At 37.3% G+C, this 21,183-nt stretch overlaps 1 protein-coding gene across 5 annotated transcripts; it reads right to left on the bottom strand.

The window, feature by feature from the left end:
• Positions 1-702: 702 nt before the first annotated feature.
• Positions 703-17,288, bottom strand: mpzl1l (myelin protein zero-like 1 like). 5 transcript variants are annotated; one of them, XM_032577247.1, is made up of 6 exons: positions 17,153-17,288; positions 12,856-13,037; positions 10,550-10,760; positions 5,979-6,108; positions 1,479-1,584; positions 703-866 (listed from the first exon to the last, which is right to left on the bottom strand). In XM_032577247.1, exons 1-6 carry the CDS (start codon positions 17,223-17,225, stop codon positions 771-773), a joined length of 798 nt encoding a protein of 265 aa, XP_032433138.1. In that variant the 5' UTR covers positions 17,226-17,288; the 3' UTR covers positions 703-770. The 5 variants fall into 5 exon arrangements, with proteins under 5 accessions (XP_032433138.1, XP_032433135.1, XP_032433136.1 ...); XM_032577244.1 differs by having other exon boundaries at positions 1,431-1,584; XM_032577245.1 differs by having other exon boundaries at positions 5,979-6,111.
• Positions 17,289-21,183: the final 3,895 nt, after the last annotated feature.

The raw sequence follows: 21,183 nt of genomic DNA on the forward strand, positions 1-21,183 counted from the left end.
GATGGGATTCAGCCCTACTCTGATGTCAGCCGACGTACAACTCTTTAACTTAAAAATTGCATATAACTTTGTATGAAACAAAAATATTGTCCTCCATCAAATTGAGATGAATGAGTCATTAAACTGATTTTCATACAGCATGCTCACAAGCAGTTTTAATTATCTAGTAAGCAATGGTCTTTTCTTTCATTGAAACTGATCATTCATTGGATGAAACAGAAATCCCGGCGTGATTTTAGCCTTCGCTTGTTAAGATATGGAAATCAGTAAATGTTTGCTGACTTGGTGCAACAGCCTGCAGATCTGTAATATGCCGAGCATGTCTGAGGCTATTAGGTGGTTAAGGGGAGTGTGGGGGGGGGGGGGGGGGGGGGGGGGGGGGGGTGGGTGGGGGGGCACAACAATTCAAGGGTTAAAATAAAATAATTTACACTTGGAATGACAATAATGAAGGCATTATTTTTACTTTGATCCCTGTGTTGGAGAACTTTTTAAAGGCTGATATGATGTAGTATCAACTGGAGTGTTTTCGTAGCTGTTTTTTTCTCTTTAAGTCAACTAATACATTAGTTTATCATATAACATGCTTTCATACGACAAAATATGGAGAAAGAAAAGAGTAGAGAGAGAAACTGCACCTGTTCTGTCCCTGTTAAAACCTTTCCCACCCTTCCCAAGAGCAGCTAAATGAGAGGTCTCATACTTTACTATGTTTTCTTTTGTTTTTTTCTTTTAGTTTTTTTTTTTTATTATTATTTTGGTCCCCATCTTCAGTTTTTACGGATGTCAGCGTAGACCACGGGCTCCATCTTATGGAACGAGTTTTTACTGCCTGAGTGATCCAACTGGACGTATATCACCGGGCCCTGAAGCACAAAACAAAATGCACACGACAGAGGAAAACCGGTGAGCAGAGATCAAAACATTCAGATAATCAGAAGCTAATTAACTAACAGGTATGGGGCTATATTGGGCCCAGAAAGTTTTGTCATTAAAAAAAAAAACAAAAAAAAACTTTTTTAGCCAAAAAATTATTTTAACCGAAAAAAAAAGGTGAAACTAAAAATACCCTGAAAACTGGAAAGTTTGATTTTTCATTGATTACTGCAACAGTGAATTCAAAGTTCTACCTAAAAAAAAAAAAAAATCAAACCTGCAGCTGCAGTTGAACTGCAACGCTGCTGCTCATGTTCACGCTAAAACCAAGAAGATAGAGCACATCTTCCCTTACACTGGCTCCCTGTAGCTCAGAGAATAGACTTTAAAGTACATCTGTTAGTTTATAAATTACTGAACAGCTAAAGCGGTCATTTCTGGAACCAACCTGACAAAGCAGCACACCAGAACCAATCGTAAATCTGGGTCTTCACTTCTGACAGACCTGACAACATGCCTGAATTTACAGAAACATCATTAAAATGGACTGGAACCTTTGAAATAGTGGCACCCGGTGGATTTCTTCGTCCTGGAGCTCCTACCTGCAGCGGACCCAAGGGGCCGGTCGACCTGGTGCCCTCCCGGCTGGACTCCGCCTTCTTTAGCGGCCGCGGAGCATCAGAGCTCGCGCCTTCCAGGGACGTACATCTAGTTTAGGGTTACGGTTTGCAGTGGTGTCGAGCAACCAGCGGTGCACAGTCATAGCAACATAAACACACATGACGGGACACAAGACAAAAATAAAAGCAATGAGTGATGAAACAACGCAGCTGCGAGGAGGTCAGAGGTGAACTAACGGGATTTGGATGGTATTATGGCCCCCCAAGTCACACATTATATTATTTGACTTGCTGCAACTTAACATTGAATTTATTCCTTGTTAGTTCTAGGCAAATTTATGACGGATATTATGTATGTTCTGAAAAAATAAGTCATGTCAAAGTAAACATTACATTCGACAGAAGTTACAGAAAGTAATGTTTAAATTCTGGGAAACCAAAATTCAGAAAAAGTAATAGTTCTGGAAAGTAAAAGTTCTAAGAGTAACCTGTAAGATCTAGAACCTAACCTTTAAGTTCTACAAAATAATGCGAAAGTTCTACATGGTGACCTGTAATTCTAGAAAACAATTTAAAAGTTCTATAAAGTAACTTGTAAGATATCTAAAGTATTGTCAAAGTTCTAAAAGGCAACCAAGAAGTTCTAAAAAGTAACCCAAGAGTTTTAAGAGTAACCTGTAGGTTTTAGAAAATAACTTCCAAGTTCTAGAAAGCAACTTGCATGTTTATTAAAGAAAAATAAATGTTCTAGAAAGTATGTTTTTTTTCTTTCCGTGTTACCAAAACTTTATATATGTTAGTCCTCAATCTAAAAGTGACTTCTTTGACGGAAAGAAAATCAACTTTTTATTTATCATTTCTAAAATGTTACAATGAAAACAAGGCTCAATAACCTGAGGATGCAGCAAAATGTCTCAAGTCTGAGACATCTTCACTTTTTTTAAAATCATGAGAACAAATGTCTTGAGCTTAAATTTTGTGAATACAATAGATAGTTTTTATGAAAAGAGACGGGTTGCTAAGGTATCTCCAGGAGGGCAGGACCTTCTGCTAACATTGAGATGTAATAGTCACATAATCCACACAGGCATTGTAAGCATGTTTCTGTGAATGAAAGATGCATAAACATTTATACTCTGACTCCATCAAATTTGGTTCTGATCCAGTCTTAGACTTTGATTTCTGTCATTTTGTAAATGCTCCTTGGCTCAAGACGTCACAAACCTTCAAAGTATGAATACTGAATATGGAGGTACGCAAGATATTAGCGGTGAGCAATATGGACTTAAAGTTTTATCACAATATTTTGCGGTACTATTGTGATAACGATAAAAGTGACGATAAGAACTGTTGATGACATCATTTTTAGGTATCTATATGTGCAGCGACTTGTGTGACACGGCACTTATAGCCCCACCAACACAAATGCTGCTCTTGAAAAACATTCCCATTTGTAATGCACTTCTTTAGGACATCAGTAACATAAAGAAGTGTGATTTGCGTCACTGAACTGCTCACAATAACTTTATCTTCAAATTTATTTGTATTTATTGACACTTTTATTGAACCAACAGTGGGGATAAAAATAATAAAACTTTCAATACAGACAAGGACAGTTAATGGGAAATTTAATCATCATTAATTGGAATTTATTGCGACGATAAACCAAAATCTTGTCACGAAATCACTAAAAATTATAAATGAAACAATACATGCTCACCCCTACTAGTGATGCAACTATTCCAGGTAATACAAATTGTGTCTTGTCTGACTTTAAACTAGATTTAATTTTAGATATTTTGAGGACTAAGGCTGAAATTATAACTCAAATTTATGTAGGGACTACATGATTACACATGTAGTGCAGGTGGTGTTTCTTCCTGATATTTCATGATAAAGCTTTTTTTTTTTTATTGCATGTGCGTTTGGGGGGTTTTCATGCCTCATCTGTGATAAATGAAGGCGTATATGTCTTTTGGACATATTTTTAAGTTTTTTTTCTTTTTTTCATTTTTAACTCAATCTGATTTGAAAATTCTTTATTACCAAAAAAAAAAGTCAAATAAATGAACTGGTGAGGACTCAAATGAGTCGTTTACAGCAGTGGTCCCCAACCTTTTTATTACCACAGACCGGTCAAGACTTGGCAATTTTTGCTTCAGCCCGGGGTCAGGGTCAGATAATGCTTCTGCATGTTGGTGTTCCTGCTGAAGCCTTTTTCTTTTTTGCCCCGATTTTTCCTTTACGACAATCTTACAACGTCCTGCAGTGTGTGGTGTGTTGAATATGCCCGTTCTAAAATCGGGCATATTCAACATTGTCTTGGCCCGATTATCGCAGCCTGTGGGGTTTTCCCTGACTGGGAGCGAGAACGCAGCCTGTTGAATGAGACAGGTAGCCAATCAGAAAGCGCGGTGACATAAGAACAGAGGGAATCCCAAACTGTTGACATGGCAACTGAGAGTCTGGTGGGCATCGGAGGTGATATGTGGAAATGTTTATTACTATATGTAAATGTCATTTTTATATATGTTTACTATATGTGGTAATGTTTATTCAGTTAAAAATGTTAACTACGAAAAAACACAACTCAACTCCAAATCATAGTGCAGCAAATAGAGTGGCTGCTCCCGCCGTCTTTTATCAAACGCCTTTTCTTTTAGTTTCGTCTTTTATCGCGTAAAATGAGTCCACAAGCTATCACTACTACTTCTACATAGTCCTCCATGTTTGATTATTCTAAATTCACATATTTTGTGTTGGGGGTTTTAATGGATTTTCTCCTGCAATCGGGATGTTGGAATCGGTTCTGTGGTGTGTTGCTCCTGCCGTGTGGCTGGAGACACGAACCGACCGAACCTGTTGGACTTTTATCGGCTCGTGTCGTGTGAACCAGACCTAAAACTCACAAGCTCTACTTCTCTCATCTCGTCTCGACCACGGCCCTAACGCTCTCTGACTCTGGTCGTTACGGTAACGTTTACACATTCCTTCAAAATAAGATACAGATGCACCACAAAAATGAACCTTCTATTTTTGTGAAAATGTTAACTCACGACTAATGGGAGGTCTGAGCTTGTTTCTCTGCAACGAGACGGTCCCATCTGTACGGAAGAGGATTAGGGCCACCAAAAAAAGAAAAAAATCTCAGAATTCCGACTTTAATCTCAGAATTCTGACTTTAAAGTCAGAATTTTTTTTTTTTTTCGGTGGCCCTAATCCTCTTCCGTACATCTGGGAGTGATGAGAGACAATGACACCCGAAGTGTTGCTTATGCTCAGGGTGCTTGGTCTCTACGTGGCGAAGCAGTTTGAAGCTTCATTGCCTCATTAACGAGCCGGTCACCATATTATGCAGAGCTTGGAATGTGGGAATCACCTACCGGTCCGGGATAAATCCATTCTCCTGTCTCTTCTCTGGGCCTTTTCCCCTTCGCAAAGAAACTTTCCAAAGACATCTGATCTGTTTCTGACTCATTTTGCTGCTTGTGGGTTCAATGTTGGCGCGCAAGACGTAACCAAGACAATCCGGTTAAAGGATTTTCAAAATAAAAGATCCTCCAGACTCAAATAATACATAAAACGGAAACATTTAATTATTTCTTGCGCAGCCCAGTACCAATTGGTCGGCACAGAGGTTGGGGACCACTAGTTTACAGGGATGGGGCGGTTTTATTTCTAATCTGTAAAGCCGTTGCTGTGCTGTTAGTGTGAAAGATAAATACGCATTGATAAAGATTGATTGATTGTTCCTTAAGGAGAATAGCTGACAGGTTACATCAAGTTACACAACTGCATGTAAGTGAATGAATGACGAGACAGCAGGTTTGTTAGTGATGTTAAATGGAAATGTTAGTGTGGTGTTAGTTGTTAGGACACAGAGATGGAGAACAATGACTGACACCAGAGCAAACAGCAACCCCAAAGATCACCAATCAACGCAGCCACGGCTTCAAACGAGAGATCTTCCCCTCTCTGCACAAGTTTAACACCGTCTATCAAGTGTGAGGTTAAAATCTACATTCAGTGTTGACATGCAAGACATGATCAAACTATCTCAGATAGTACAAAGTGTAGTTTAATATTTAACAATCAAGTTAAAGCCTCCAAAGTTTTGTTCATTATTCTTTCCTAGAAAGCGAAGAGAAGATGCAGCTCCCATGCAGAAGGAGTTAAAATCAAGAAAAAGACAATTATCTTTGGAAAAGCCCACAAAAGCACCCAAACCATGCAGCCAAAACAATCAACTAGGCAATTAAAGGCTAATAAATATCTGGATTTACAATTAGAATCAACAACACCGACAATAACTGGAACTTAAAAACTAGATGAAAAAGTAAAGTATTAAATACTCCTACTTTTTCCAAACAATTTGATGAACATGGCTGAAAAAGAAACGTCTCTTTTCTGCATCTTTACAAACTGTTTGCATAAATTAGAGCATCAAGATGTGTTGGGATCAAGCAGAGCAGCGTTACTCACCCTTCGTAATCGTGCCGGTTTTGAATCACCCGTACGGCGAAGCAGGCGGCTATAGCGACGGCGATGAGCAGAATTAAAGCACCACACACTGCTAAGATTACAATCTTAGTGTTGGTCTGAGGGAGAGACTCTGCTGGAACAGCAAACACAGCAAAGCAAAATTTCATATAAATCTCAAGAAATTTGTTTTGTCTTTAACAGCGACTTACAAAAATATTCATACCCTTTTTCATATTTTCCTCATGTTCCAACCTAAACTTTTTGTGTAATTCTTTGTGATTTAATGTGTTGCACATGAAACACAGCAGTTCATTATAGTGAAGGGGAAAGGAAAAGATATCAGAGTTTACAGAATTAGTCAATAAAAATCTGAACAGTGAATCAGCTTTAAGGTTTTATCAGACATTCTCAACTTGAGTGGCCTGGGCTTTGACTAGGCTGGTGGTCAGCAAACTTTTCAAGCTACTTTTGCCGCCAGTTGCTGCAAAATAGTTGCCTAGAGTTGAACAAATGACTTTTATAAATGAAAGACTTACTTTTGAAAGAAACTAAAGTAAACAAAAAGCATTATGTAAATTTTAAAAACGAAAAATATGAATATTTTGTACTGTGAGGTCTCACACCCTCTTTCTCTGGAAAACAATGTTTGTGGAGCTTATTTGGCGATTTGGAAATTATTTGTGCCGTTTTCAAATGAAGCAGGATCTCAAATCATACAATATCTCTGACAAAACAATTACAATACTGTTATATAATAGACATTTCTGAATGTAACAGTTTAATCATTTCAAAGTAACACCAAACAACACAAAACAGAAGAACTTTTAACCTTCCTGTGTCTCCAGATGGTGTTTTGTGTTGACTGAACTGTAATTGTGCATTAACTCGGCTGCACCTGGTGAAAGGTTTTGCCATATTGTGTTTTTCCATCATGTTTCCAAAGTCTTCATTATGCGTTAAAAAAATGGAGAAAGACTTTTAGGATAAAAAAAACAACAAAACCTAATAATATCTAACCCCTTGCATAAATGGCAATCAAAAACAGATTTCAATCACAAAAGACGCAATATACAGGATTAAAATAACTCTGAAAATTGATATATATCGTTTATGTTTTTGGTGGCTGCAGTTAATAACAGCATTCATAAAACTTGAACTATTTATTATTAATTATTCTATGTTAAATGCAGAAAGGTTGACAATAAAAACATTTTATAAACTCTGCCATTCTTGTAGAGCACTGAAGTTAATAATGGCATAAAACCCAGAGGGCTGAACTGATGTGAGAATGATAACAAAATGCAGAGGTTACATTATAACATTATAAGAGTGGTAGCCAGCGGCGACGCCAGGAATCTTGAGCACCATGACAAAAAATTCAATGCCCTCCCACCCGCAACCCAGCTGCTGTTCCAATTTCTTGAGTCTATCTGACCAATCACAAGCATCACAATTTTAAAGGCCTGCAACTGCCTTGCTTCCTTTGATCCACTGCTAATACTAGCACAATATTTACTGCTAGTGAATTTTACACGCAACAGTCCACATACTGTGTGCAAAAAGGTTGCCTATTTTTTTTTTATTAGTTTTAGCTTATTGAAATGTCTCTCTCCCCACCAGCAACAGTCACAGGCAACATGCAAAATATACATAAAGCAATCCAGACTTCTCAAAAAATGCTATGTTGTTGCATTTTGTTCAAGTTGAAGTATAAAACTTGAATAAAAAAATATGTTTCGTCCATAGTTGTTAAAGCTGTCACCATGTCGTGGCAGTTTGTTATGAAAAAGATAATCTGTGAAAAGATCAATCTCCTCCACCTCCTCCCTGAGCTAATATCGCTGCCTAAAGTGATCCACCGCTCCGACCAAACACAACCAATCAGAACTAGGAGCATGGTCTCAGAGTTCTCAATCAACTTCATTCACTCACTGCTAGAGAGGCTAATGGCGGAGAAACAACTTACTGTTACAGGAAAACCATTTATCTGCCGTCATTGATAGCTATGCTAACTAGACTGAGCATTTACAACAGACTATGCTAGCTGCAGCATAGCACAGAGCGATGGGGAGGGAGAATGAGCAGCCACGTGAGATTGTGATTGACAGCACTAAAACCCGCCTCCTGCCTCTGATTGGTTATTTCTAGAGCACTGGGAGAAGGTAGAGAAAATACATTTTTCACAGATTATCTCTCATGCCATACTGTAACAACACAATGACAGTTTTAATAAATATGTAAAAAAAAAAAAAAAATGTTATAAAAGTTATATACTGCAGCTTTAATTTCACTTAGGAGAGGATGGGTCAGGAGGGACGTGGCAACAGATATCTGTAATTTAAATGCAAGCTAATGCAGGACTGGGGGCTGTTTTTTATTATCATTTTATAAAGAAAGTTTGAATTTCTGTCAGTAATATACATTTTGTTTTTAATGTGTAATTGTAAAAAGAGCAAAGAGGCGGGGAAAAATCCACATAGATTCCCTGGAATGATGCTAACTAGCTTGTCATTGATCACAGTGTTGCTCACCTTTTCCTTTGGGATGGGGGCTAGGGGTTATGCTGATGTCGGGGCTAGTCAAGGGCTTGGAATTGTCCTAACTTTCTCCCCCTGATGGTACAGGGGGAGAAACCTATTTCTGATTAGTGCACAGGAAGTCCAGTTCACAAAAGTACTTTATGTAGAAAAAAGTCTAATCAATTTAATTTCTATAGGCTATTCAGACATAATTATGGTACAGAAATCAAAACGTTAACTTTAATCTTCAGTATTGGAAAGGTGAGCCACAGCAGACGCTGTGACTCCAAAGAGAAAAGAGGAAGAGAGGTGCGTTTGCCTCCAGCTAACGTCGTATTTCTGCATGCAGAACAAACTCCCACCAGAGCGGATCTGAAACTCCGCTGAGCCAAAAAGATGACAAGTCATCACATGCACTTGTTCGCTTCATGTAGCTTGGATTCAAACAACATGCAGACACATCTGGGCCTGCTTGTTCATTCCTACCGCATTCCCCCTCAAACAACACATGTTAAGTGTTCAAACACAAAGAGGAGCCTAACTGAATCAAAAGCTGATGATCTACAAAAGAAAACTTTATTTACAAAATCGCATCTTATTTATATTTTTACATTTTAAGATAATATATATATATATATATATATATATATATATATATATATATATATATATATATATATATATATGACATTTATTGTATTGTTTATCATTTGATGTAATAAATTTCTTATTATATTTTTATTTACCACTCATAACAAATTCCAGTTAATGTTTAATACCCCGAAAACCGCCCGTATTGTTAGTTTTATATACCATCAGCAAATATCAGTCAATTTTAAAATATGATTACATGCAGATACAATTTGTAGTTTTATTATATAAATCACACTTCTTCTTTCTGGCATCCTAAAGAAACAAATTACAACTGGGAATGAATTTCAAGAGCAGTATTTGTGCTCGTACGGCCATGACTGCTGTGACAAAGTCGCTGCCATACAGTTACCTAAAAAAGATGTAATAAATAGTTCTGATTGTCACTGCTATTATAACTTCTATTATACCACAAAACATAGTGATAAAACTTTGAAGTACATCACAGCGGGAAGGTACTACAAATTATTTGTCAAAGATTTTGCGTTTCGAATATCTAAAGTATTCTAAAGAAAATGCAGCTTGGGAAGCAGGAATACTTATGCGCAACGCTTCTTCACACACTATTGGGTGGTGTTTGCAAAGCAGCCGCTCAAGGAGCGCCATTCATTTTCTTTCCGCTTCACATTTATAGTAGGTAGTTATTTGCAATAAATCAATAATGATAAGTTAAAATGAGCGCAATAAATCTCCTTTGGACAGCGATCGTCAAAGAGACGCTCCCCTTTGATATCGCTGAAAAGCCGCCATTTTGAGAAACGCTGCAAGTATTTGACAGCCAGTGTGAAGTAGTCAGTCTGCACTACCTGCCACTTTTGCCTGTGTTCCCCATCTAAGCTGATGAACTATTTCATTTTTGAACTACAATTTTGGTTACAGAGACTTCATAATTCGTTTTAATTACAGGATCCCCCCCCCCCCCCCCCCCCCCCCCCCCCCCCCCCCCGTACCATCAGCCTGGCGGGCCACCTGGCTAAGCATTGCTTATTTAGTTTAGATTTTTTTTAATGTTTTCATTTTTTAAGACTTTATAGTCAGAATTCAAGCAGTAATCTTCTAATAACACATAATTATGTGATATTTTCAAATTTTCTGTCAACTTTAAACATTATTTAACTCAAAAAACACGACGGGCCGTTGAATGACTGACTGCCCTGGCGCCCCAACCACAGGGCTTAGCAGGTTTTCTGGGGGAAACCCTGAATTATCATTTGCTTTGTTTTATTTTGGACATTTAAAATGTTTTCTGGTTTCAGTGTTAAATGTTCTTTAAAAGTGAAAGTTATTCATATTTGAGTGGGTATTCTCACATTATTATGCCACTGTTCTTATATTAGTTGAAATATAATAACAGTGTCACCTTAAGAACATCTAAATAGATGAATACATCTTTCAATCTACCTTTCTGAACAACCCTGAGCTCCGTTCGGCCCTGAGTTCCCGACACGTCGGGCGGGTTCTTCACGTCGCAGAAGAAGGTCCCGTTGTCGCTGAACTGAGCCGGACTCAGCTGTAACGAAGCGTCCTTCTTGTTGATGTCTCCCACAAACTGAACCCTGTGTTTGAATTCTTCTTGTCCTGGATATGCTTTTCCGTCGGCAAAGTAGAAAATCTAGAAAAAAGGAAAGAATATCAAATCTGAGACTCAAAACAGAAAACGGAAAACATCAGACGCAGAAATACCAAAGAGGATTAGAACCACTGAAAAAACAAAAAAAACCTAAATAATTCTGACTTTAATCTTCTGAGATCAAATGTTAGAAGTCTTAGATTAAAGTCAGAATTATTATTTGTTTGTTGTTGTTCTTCCAGTGGCTCTAATCCTCTTCTGTACCGAAGTAGGACCTGAAATGACACAGTCAGAATGAATTGTCCCGAGTGGCAGACGGCCACTTTTCATATCTGACAAAGACGAGTGCAAAGCAGCTACAAAATTACAAATTGCTTTTTGAGCCTCTCACTCCTCTAACTATTCTCTATTTGTTCAAGTTCCTAATTCGTCTCACACACACACACACCGCACATCATGCAGGATTGGTCTGGGACAGAAAATGATTCAAATAGTCAAAAGAAAAAGATAAAAGTTTCCTTCCAGATGTTGAAAACAATCAGTGACTCAAACCGTTTCATGGAGTTGTTAGTTAAGAGGATTTTGTTAAAACAGGAAAGTGTCGAAACTTCAGGGGGAAAAAAAAAAGAAAAAAAAGATGCTTTTAGCTCAGCTCATTGTGCAACACACATTCTCCAGATGCTGACGGCATACATCTGTTCTGGCAAGACTGCCCCGCAAATTAAAGACCCCCAGGCTGTGTCATTACATTTAGCAGGAGATCAGAGCAGAAAGGGAGGCTCCCGACCAGACTTGTCTGTAAACAAAAACGGGCTGTAGAACAAAAAAAAAAAAAAAAAAAGAACAGGTCAAGAGTCAGGTTTTCCCTTCAGACAACAGATTCCTGAAGGATATTAGTATTGCTCCAGGCGCTTTAATGTTTGTTAGTAATAAGTCTAGCAGTAGGGCTGAAACGATTAATAGCATTAATTGTGATCATTGAAATGATTGTCAACTATTTTAGTAATTGATTAATCACTAACTGGAATGTACAGACTCCAGAAAAAGGCCATTTGCACATCACACTGAGAGCAGAAACTAAAACAAATACGTACAAAAAATATGAACATCAAATTTAAGATTAAAAAAAAAAACCTTTGCAAATATGTTCTTGCTAAAAATGATCAAACGTACACAAAAGGAATGCTACAAAATAAAAAGAAATCAAATTATTTGCGTTTTTCTAATGTACAAAAAAGCTAAACTGCTTAAATGAAAAAGACTGCAGAATGTACCTTTTTTTAAAAATCTGATTAATCGATTATTCATATAATAATACACATTTTATATCATCGTGTAGATCTTTTTAAAACCATGGCATGAATTGCTTTCCACTAGTTTACAACTCATATTTAGCAAAATACTATTTGTTTTTTTTTCTATTTTTTTTAGCTGCACCAGAAACACTTGTATGTATGTATGTATGTATGTATGTATATGAGTAACACATTTTAGTCCTTTTGTTGCCAAATTCACTGTTGTGTCTTTATGTAATGACAATAAACTAAGTCTGAATCTAATTAGACCTACTCTACTGTCCCTTCAGACAATAAATTGTCTAAAAATTTTATTTTTTCTTTTAAATCAGTGTCATAAAGCAATTTAATTTGCCTGCTATGAACCGAATATAAACACCACAAGTTTACAAGCTTTATGATGTAAACAAGCTACAGAAAATCAGGGGGGGAAAAAGTTGAAACCTTTAAATCTGCAGAATGTGTCACTTTTTTTTTTATCCGATTAATTATCAAAATAAGTAATAGAATAATCGATTACTAAGATTAATTGATTAATCATCAAAATAATCAATTCCTAAAATAATTGTTAGTCGCAGACCTGTTTACAACTTGATTTTTCTTCAAAATTAGTGTTAGCTTCAGTTTACATGCAGCTTTCTGATGTAAACATGGCACCAAAAACCTGAAAAAAGCATCTAAAACCAAAGTCTGACACCAAATCATCACATCCATCCCTGAGGAACAGTTGAAGCCTTTATTAACGTGTCAGGACCGATCGCACAATGGCAGGAAAACATCTTGGGATTGTGGGAAATGTTCCAGAAAGGACACAAGCAGCAGCAGCAGCAGCTGGGACTCACCACGTATGGAGCTGAGTAGTATTGACTGTCGGGCTGATTGGACTGGAAGCTCCAGCTCACACTGGTGGCTTTGGTCACCACTTCACTGGAGTCAAAGGTGCAGCGCAGGACTGCCGTTGTGCCGTTCTGCACTATCACCTCGGAGTCGGCGTACACGGTGATTGCACATGCGGGTCCTGTGACTGTTTGGTGGGAGAAAAACAGTCGGGGGAAGGCGTTAGTAACAGGATGTCAGCGGCGGGTCGGTCGCAGAGCTGAAACAACAGCAGCACGGAGCTCAGCAGGCGGTCACTGGGGAGACAATGAGCTGCAGGAAGATTAGGTTGAATTCATAACGGGAGAGAAAAAAAGTTTTTGTCTGGTTGGTGTGTGGAAACGTATCGGCCATGTTTACACCCACTTTGATAACCGAAGGTTTATTTTCTGTCATCTAATCACAGCTTCCAGGAGCTTATCTGGTTCCAAGAAACATTTATCAACAAGCGGCTGGACTGCAAAAACAAAATATCTTATCAGATGTTTTTTAGTCTAGTTTCTAGTACAGGTGTCTTAGGACACCAGAAATAAGACAAAACTCACTTAAAGTAACTTTTCAGCAAGATATGGGAGCTTCTTTTAAGTAAAGAATTCCTTTTTTATTATTTTTATACAATGGACTGAAGACAGTATTCTCAGAATTATGACTTATAAACTCAGAAAATTAAAGTCAGAATTCTGAAATTAAAGTTAGAATTGTGAGATTAAAGTCAGATTGTTTGTAACAATGGACGCACCCGCAGCTAAAACATACTGCTAACAACATGCCAGCCATTTCTGCTCGACTTAATACAGCGTAGAGCTGCTTTGTTGATTCTTTTTGAATTAACTTATTAGTAATCGCGTAATAATGATTAATAACTTGCCTTAAGGAAGGTTCAATATTTCCACAGTAAAAATGTCTAAAATCAAATCACTTGACATATTCAAACATGTGACTTTCACAGCTTTGGTTGCAAGCAGAGGATCTAAAAAGGTCGATTATTGAGGCTGCAGGGAATCCAGAGCATCAGAAAGACAAATAACTCGAACATCATTAAAACTTCAGGTGGAGACAATTTCACAAAAAAAAAAAAAAAAAGAAGTGTTCATCATCCACTTCCTCCCTGTCAGATGATGGGGAGGAAGATTGAGAGTAAACAGCTTCTTATTGCATGCTAGACTTCTGTAGATAAGTGCTTATAAAAAAAAAAAAAAGACTATAAGTTTCAGTTTGTTAAGCTGCTGCCTGAGGATCAAAGATCCATTTTCAAACTGCTGAAAATGTGTGGATCTGCTGCATAAAATATTCCCAAATGACTCGGACTGAACTTCTCCTTATGATTAAAGTAAGAAAGTAAAAAAGGTTTTCAGGCTGTTTTGGATTTGACAAACATGCAGGCAGCAGTTTTGTGTTTACATGTGAGCAGATATTTTTAAAGCTCCTTATTGTGGCTTTGATGCTGAATATCATCTGATCTTATGCACCTTTATACTTGTGAATATGTCGAGCTGCTCGTCGCAACTCAAAACTGCTTTATTTATCCCAAAGGGAGGTTAAATGTTATTATCATCCAAGCCTCTTCAAAGACTTGTTGTGGATGGTGATGCTGTGGGCAGGAAGGATAACCAGTAGCAGTCGGTTTTGTAACAAATCTCAAGAGGCCTCTGACACCATTAGTTGTTGGCAAGCACTGCTAATCCACACCCTTTTCTTTTGCTGCTCTTCTTCATTGTTAGAAAGTTGAGCAGAGAGATGCTGGAGGAGGGGACACAATAAATTCTTAATCTTTGGAGGAGTTCAGCTATTATTTTAGCTTTCAGATGCCAATTGGCTGTTCCCAGAAGTAAAAGCAATACCTAGTTGCCAAGGTTACGCGTCATGATTTGCGAATGCCAAGCAGATTGGTGACCGCTCCAAAAGCAGGAAGTGGGCTGTAGAACATGGCATTCTGGGTACACCCAAAACAAACACATTAGCCTAGCACTAATGGCTCCTGGTCTTTTGGGAAAGATAAAAAAGAAATCCTACAACAGTTCAAATCTGACACCTCTCCATTTTCCTTCCTTCTTCAATGTTGTGAAGAAGGAAGTTGCCCTCAGTGTCTTCTTCAGAGGTTTTTGTGTCATTTCCTCCAGTGGTTCTTGGTGCAGCGCCACCACAGACCAGGAGGGGAACTAGTTTTTCAAAGCAAAACAAACCGCAACAGCTGAAAATGTAAAAAAAATGCTGCAACTTTGGGACTCCAATCGAACCAATCAGGTCGGGAAAAACGCCGTCCCATATCTTGCTGAGAATCCTAACTGTGCTTTTGAAATAATTTTACCTGAAGATATCCATAACATCCCATTGAACAAAATACATACATCCTCCTTTTGCAAAGAATTTACTTTTTTCTTTATTTTAAAACCCAAGTATGTGTACTAATTAGTTTTTTTTTGTTTGTTTTTTTTAAATGCCAACACATTTCCTGTACTAGAATTCAATCAAAATAAGTTGTATTTTGTCAATAGATCATGTAACATTATTGGCTCTAAACAAATGTTATTTAGCTGGACTGGAGGCAAATTATATATATATATATATATATATATATAATAAATAAAGTCCAGGCCACCACTAGATGAAATGCAGAAAAATCCTCAAAGAACTGAAGCAACGTTGGAAAGAAGAGCGACCTACACTCACTCCACATCAGATGTTATTTTTAAAGATGGGTTTACAAGTTGTTGAATCGTGGGAGGTGCTTCGTTTTTCACACAGTTTTGGCGTTACAGCTGCATGTTGAGTTAAATCAAATTAGGACCTGGTAATGAATCATAGGATTAAATGATTGTTGAAATAATCGGCAACTAGTCGGGTAATTGATTAATCCCTAAATGGAGAATAGACTAAAAAAAGACTATTTACTGAAGGAACGCCACACTCAGAGCAGAACAAAATATACATATATTTTGCATTTAAGATAAATAAAAAAACATTACCTAAATACAGATCAAATTCTATTTTTAAAAAAATCTGTTCATCTAAAATATAATCGACAGATGAGTGTAGATAATCACATCTTTTTCACGTTAAGTCCAACTGTAAGAGCTGAGCTTTTCACAGGTTGTTGTTGGACGTATGTTTTAGCTGCTACAAATGATCAAGCATTTATTATCTAATTAATTGATTAATCGTCAGGGGGGAAAAAACCATCAAGGGAATAATTATTTTCTAAAATAATCTGCACCCCTACTCTCCAATTTACATTAAGTGCTGGTATTTCCACTTTTAACTTTCTCAGTTTTTTCACTCGTCATTGAAGCCAGTTTGATGACTAGGATGAAGTGGAATAGCTGTGAGATTAAATTACTATTTTTTGTAAAGTGTCTTGAGATGTTGTGTAATATACACTGAATAAGTTGTCCAAACATCAGGCTTAACCTAACTACACCTGTTTTCACATTTACAAACAAATAGTACTATAAGATTTGATAAAGTTTTATAAATTTGCAATTACTGTACAACAATATTTGTAACCGATTATGCTCCAGATCTTCAGATGTGTTGACAATGACGACATTATAACAACCTCAACATGTGTGAGCCTCAGTGAAAGGAAATAATAAAAAAAAATCTCATTTCATCTTGTGGATTTGCTGATGTGGTGCCGCGGTAAAAAAACAACCCGCAGCTACTGTGTGCGAAGCAAAACAAAATAATTTATTTAAAATACTGTAAATTAAAGCATCTTCGCTGAAATTTACATTAAATGGCTTTTTTTTCCTCCTGCCCCACTGGGTGACACGTAGGTAAACACGGCTAACATAAAGCCCCTGTTTCATTATAAAGCAGCTTATATTAACAGATATTTTTATTAGTTAGAAGAGATTTTAAAACATGTAAACTACCGAACCAGTCAGTGACTGTATCTGACCTGAGTCGTTCTTTATCGTTCAGAGGAAGCCGCGAACAGGGCGGCAGCCATCGTCTGCCGCCGAACTCTATTCACATTTCAGTCTATTTAAAGTTTGTCATCTATACCGTCAAGGCGACCAGCATGTGACAGTGAAATAGGAATAAATAGGCAACAAATCCTGCTCCGGGGTGTTTAATTAGCATCGGCTTTTACAGTAAGACTAAACAAAGTCGTTTTAATGCGAAAAACAGGGGCTGGGGGAGCAACGATGATAACATCGCAGGGCTAACGAGCGTGATTTATCACAGGAAAAAACAGTTAACGCTGATTCAGGCGTCGCGGAACGGGATTTTGAATCTGTTTTAAGGTTTAACACTCACCAAATATAACGCATAGCAAACACCCAGACCATAAAACAGCCATGCAAACGCTCTTCGTCCATCTGGGCTCCATTATGTTGTTGTAAATAGGAGTAGCTCCTCGGCCACGACGCTGAAGTTAGCTTCCGATTGCTAGCTTCCGAGCAGGCAGTTTGTTAAAGGGACAGTTCACCACTTTCAAAGCAACGCTTAGGTTGAAGGTTTTCCTTTTTCTTTCTAGCATCTGAACCACAAAATAAAAATTAAAGAGACTTTTAACGCCATGTCTTGGCTGAGCCTGCAGGCATTTTTTTTTTACCAGGTCAATATATTCGTCAGCTCTTTATTTTCAATTCCTGTTTTTGTTTAAATCTCACTAAGCGTTTTATAACATGCATATGTATTCTCGTTCATTTCTGGGGAGAGCTGCAAGAGCGCAGACTATATTTGTGACCGCTGCTTTAAGAACTACTGCCTTAAATCTTCTTCAGTCCAAAATAAATCCAAACATTTGTCAGATCTGCATTAGATTATTGTAAAAGTGGAGATCATTTTAGACCCAGCTTGTTCAACCTTTACACTATCTGCTAAAAATAAAATATAGTATATTTTGGGAACCTCTGGGCTACCATAGTATTTACTAACACTATGAAAATAAATAGTATAGTTTGCTATTATTGGGGGGCTCGATTTGAGAAAACTGAAAAACATTTTTTGTCTGTTCTCGTCAATAAAAACTGAATCTGTCTCAGTCTTCACTTTAAAACGCTTTGTGTGTTTATCAAAGTTTTAATGCAGCAGATTTTACTGCACCGGCATGTACTTTTAGATACAAGTCAATAGATGTTGTTCTATTTACCATGAAAATAGAAAGAAATCAGAAACCTTGGAGAAGATGATCCCTTTGTGTTGCATCTAACATTTTTCCAAGTACATTTTAAGTTCAAATTTGTAGTTTGTCCTGAGACACACAAGGCCCTACTTTAACACCCTTCTTCTGAGATATGGGGTCAACTTGACCTTTAAATCATATATTTAAAGAGGATCTGTGCACCACTGATTCTATTGAGCTAGACGACAAAACAATTTTGTAACATCTTTCCTCAACAATGAATCAGAGGCCAACTTCACAGTCATGTTCCTCTCCCTTTTTTTTTTATTTCCCCACCTTCTTCGTAGAGCAGATTTATCTTTCTGACTGTTTGTCGCCCCCTGCAGGTTTCCCAAGAAAGATGCATCTAATCTACATCCACACTGCTGAATCAGACAAGAGAAAGTGAGAATAGGAATCTATACCAGCCAATAAATTACACTGGGGTCTTCAAAATAAAGGATTCATAAACTAATCATTTCCATATAAAATCTGTCTTATTGCTTCTTTTTAAAGCGTAAAAAAACTAATTAATTACCAGAGGCATAAAAGAAAAGCAGCCCACTTGGCAGAGCAATTACTTTAGAAAAGTAATGAGAAATAAGTGGCACAGACTGCCAATCCGAATAGCTGAACCTCATACAGGTTATTATTACATCAAAGATAAATGACAATTATCAATTGTCTTGAGAATTATCTTAACATAATTTGTTTGATAATTATCTAGATTCTAGATAATTATCAATTTGTCTTGATAATTGTCAAACTACCAAGATGATTTGATAAATGATGAAGTCTGATATGGAGGACAGAAACTGACATAACAAATAAAAGCAGAAATATATAAATGGACCAATCCATCCATCCATCCATCCATTCATCCATCCATCCATCCATCCATTTTCTTACACCCTTATCCCATTGGTTCAGGAGGGTTGCTGGTGCCTCTCCAGCTGTCAAATGGGTGAGAGGCGGTTTACACCCTGGACAGGTCGCCAGTCCGTCGCAGGGCAACACAGAGACAGACCGGACAAACAACCATGCACACACACACTCACACCTATAGGGAGAATTTAAAGAGACCAACTAACCTGACAGTCTGTGGGATTTTTGGACTGTGGGAGGAAGCCGGAGTACCCGGAGAGAACTCATGCATGCACAGGGAGAAGATGCAAACTCGCAACGCAGTTAATTAATTTTGTTCTTTAAGTTGCAAGATACTTGTCTGCAACATTGCGAACCTGTAATAATGAATTCACAATGTCAAACACTGTGAAATTATAATTATTATCAAACATGCCGCTTTGAAGCCAAAAAAAAAAAACCCTCCGAAATATAAAGGGCCAACCACGAGAACCAACTCATTTAAAGTTAAAACTCAGTTTCATGTAAATAAAAAGACGGTAACATAAATGTTTGACTTTGAAACTGAAGCGTTCAATATTGCTATCGAGCTCATTTTCTATTTGCAGCTCCACTAATCGTTTTGATTTATGTTACCAAGACACATGAAAACAAACCTTAATCTTGGCCTTTTTCTATTCTTCCCCTTGCTGTTCTCTGTCACTGCAACATTTTTGAAACATTGTTTTGATGCACTGCAGCACACATCACCGGTGAAGCATGACCAACCGCGGCCACTAGGGGGCACCCAAGATAATTTATCTTTTTCTTTTTGCCCATATAAAAAAAATATTTCTACATGATCAAATTTATATAATTGTAAAACAAATTAACAACTTTATGCAGAAACTGTGTATTTTTGTTAACAACAAAGAAATCATCACAAAAAAAGAAAGAAAAGAAAAAAGCTCCACTTAGGGGGCCCCCTAGTGGCCATGGGACCCAAACAACTGCTTAGTTGCTCATGCTTCGGGCTGGCCCTGGCTAGAAAACATCCTAACAAATAGTTTATTCAATCAAAAAAATTTAAAGCTAAAAATAAATCATTGCCAATTAATTTACAAGAATTTTTCATCTTAAGCTCAGTTGACAGAAATGACAGAAGGAAGTTTGATTTCAAAAGTAAAACTGTGTCTAGTATTGTAAAGCAAATGTGCATTTCGGTGAATGGAGAAAAATTATGAAATGGTTTGGATAAGGAGTGAAATGCTTTATTTTAAATGAATTCAAAACACTTTATAATAAAAATGTTTTTATACACTTTTGAGTTAAAAATGAGGAGAATGATATATTGCTTGCAACTCATATTGTTATAATTTAATGTATGCGTCCATGAACAATGCATTTTATAACTATTGAGAAAGGGGCAGGTTTCTGTGAGACTTTTCTTCCTTCTGCCTTTACCCTTCTGTAGAGTAAGGGTTGTAAGGGAATGTGTTTGTAACTTAATGATGCATTTTGTTAAATCGAGTGAATTGACTGATTGATTTATTGATTTCCTGTACTTCCAAAATCTCGGTCGATAATAACGTTAGTGGGCGGAGAAGGGACCCAAACTGCACCCAGTCTCCGGTCTGAGGCCATCATGAGAAGCAGTCGCAAGGTTGCACAAAACTTTAACAGAAAACATGGAACAAGCATCGCACATGACACTGTGGCAAAATTTATTTGCAAGTTTCAGAAAACTGGAAATGTCGCAGATCAACCACCAAGTGGTCCAAGACGTGCAGCGATTACAGAGTCCCACAACAGTAAAAACGGTTGTCCAATATAAGATGTTTATTGTTTCTATGTATGGAAACTTATGGCCCCCCCTGTATTTGTGACCCCAACTTTAAGATCATCTTCAGTCCAAACTACATCCGAACATTCGTCAAATAGACACAGCTTGTTCAATCTTTATTCTGCTGAAAACAAAATGTAAAGTATTTTCAGAACCTTTGGGTTATCATGTCAATATTTACTAAAGCTAGAAAATAAATAGCATAGTTTGCTTATTATTGGAGCCTCTATTGAAGAAAACAAAAATATATTTTGTCTATTCTCATCAATAAAACAGAATCTGTTAAGTCTTCACTTTAAAACACTTATCAAAGCTTGAATGCAGCAATTAAAGGCAGATTTTACTGCACCAACATGTTGTTCTATTTACCATGAAAATAGAATGAAAACAGAGGGGTTGAAAAAGATGATCACTTTGAGTTGCATCTAACATTTTTCTAAGTCCATTGTAATGTAAATGTCATAGATGTCATATTTCTGTGGGAAGCACAAAAAC

Source organism: Xiphophorus hellerii, chromosome 11, assembly GCF_003331165.1.
Source record: "Xiphophorus hellerii strain 12219 chromosome 11, Xiphophorus_hellerii-4.1, whole genome shotgun sequence".
Lineage (NCBI taxonomy): Eukaryota > Metazoa > Chordata > Actinopteri > Cyprinodontiformes > Poeciliidae > Xiphophorus > Xiphophorus hellerii.

What these genes read in the sequence shown, in the direction of transcription:
- mpzl1l (XM_032577243.1), bottom strand. Translation starts at nt 17,225, where the DNA reads ATGGAGCCCAGATGGACGAAGAGCGTTTGCATGGCTGTTTTATGGTCT. An exon ending in ACTACTCAGCTCCATACGTG is followed by an intron (nt 10,761 to 12,855) that starts GTGAGTCCCAGC and finishes CCTTTTTTCTAG; the next exon opens with ATTTTCTACTTTGCCGACGG. An exon ending in AACCGGCACGATTACGAAGG is followed by an intron (nt 1,585 to 5,978) that starts GTGAGTAACGCT and finishes ACCCTAAACTAG; the next exon opens with ATGTACGTCCCTGGAAGGCG.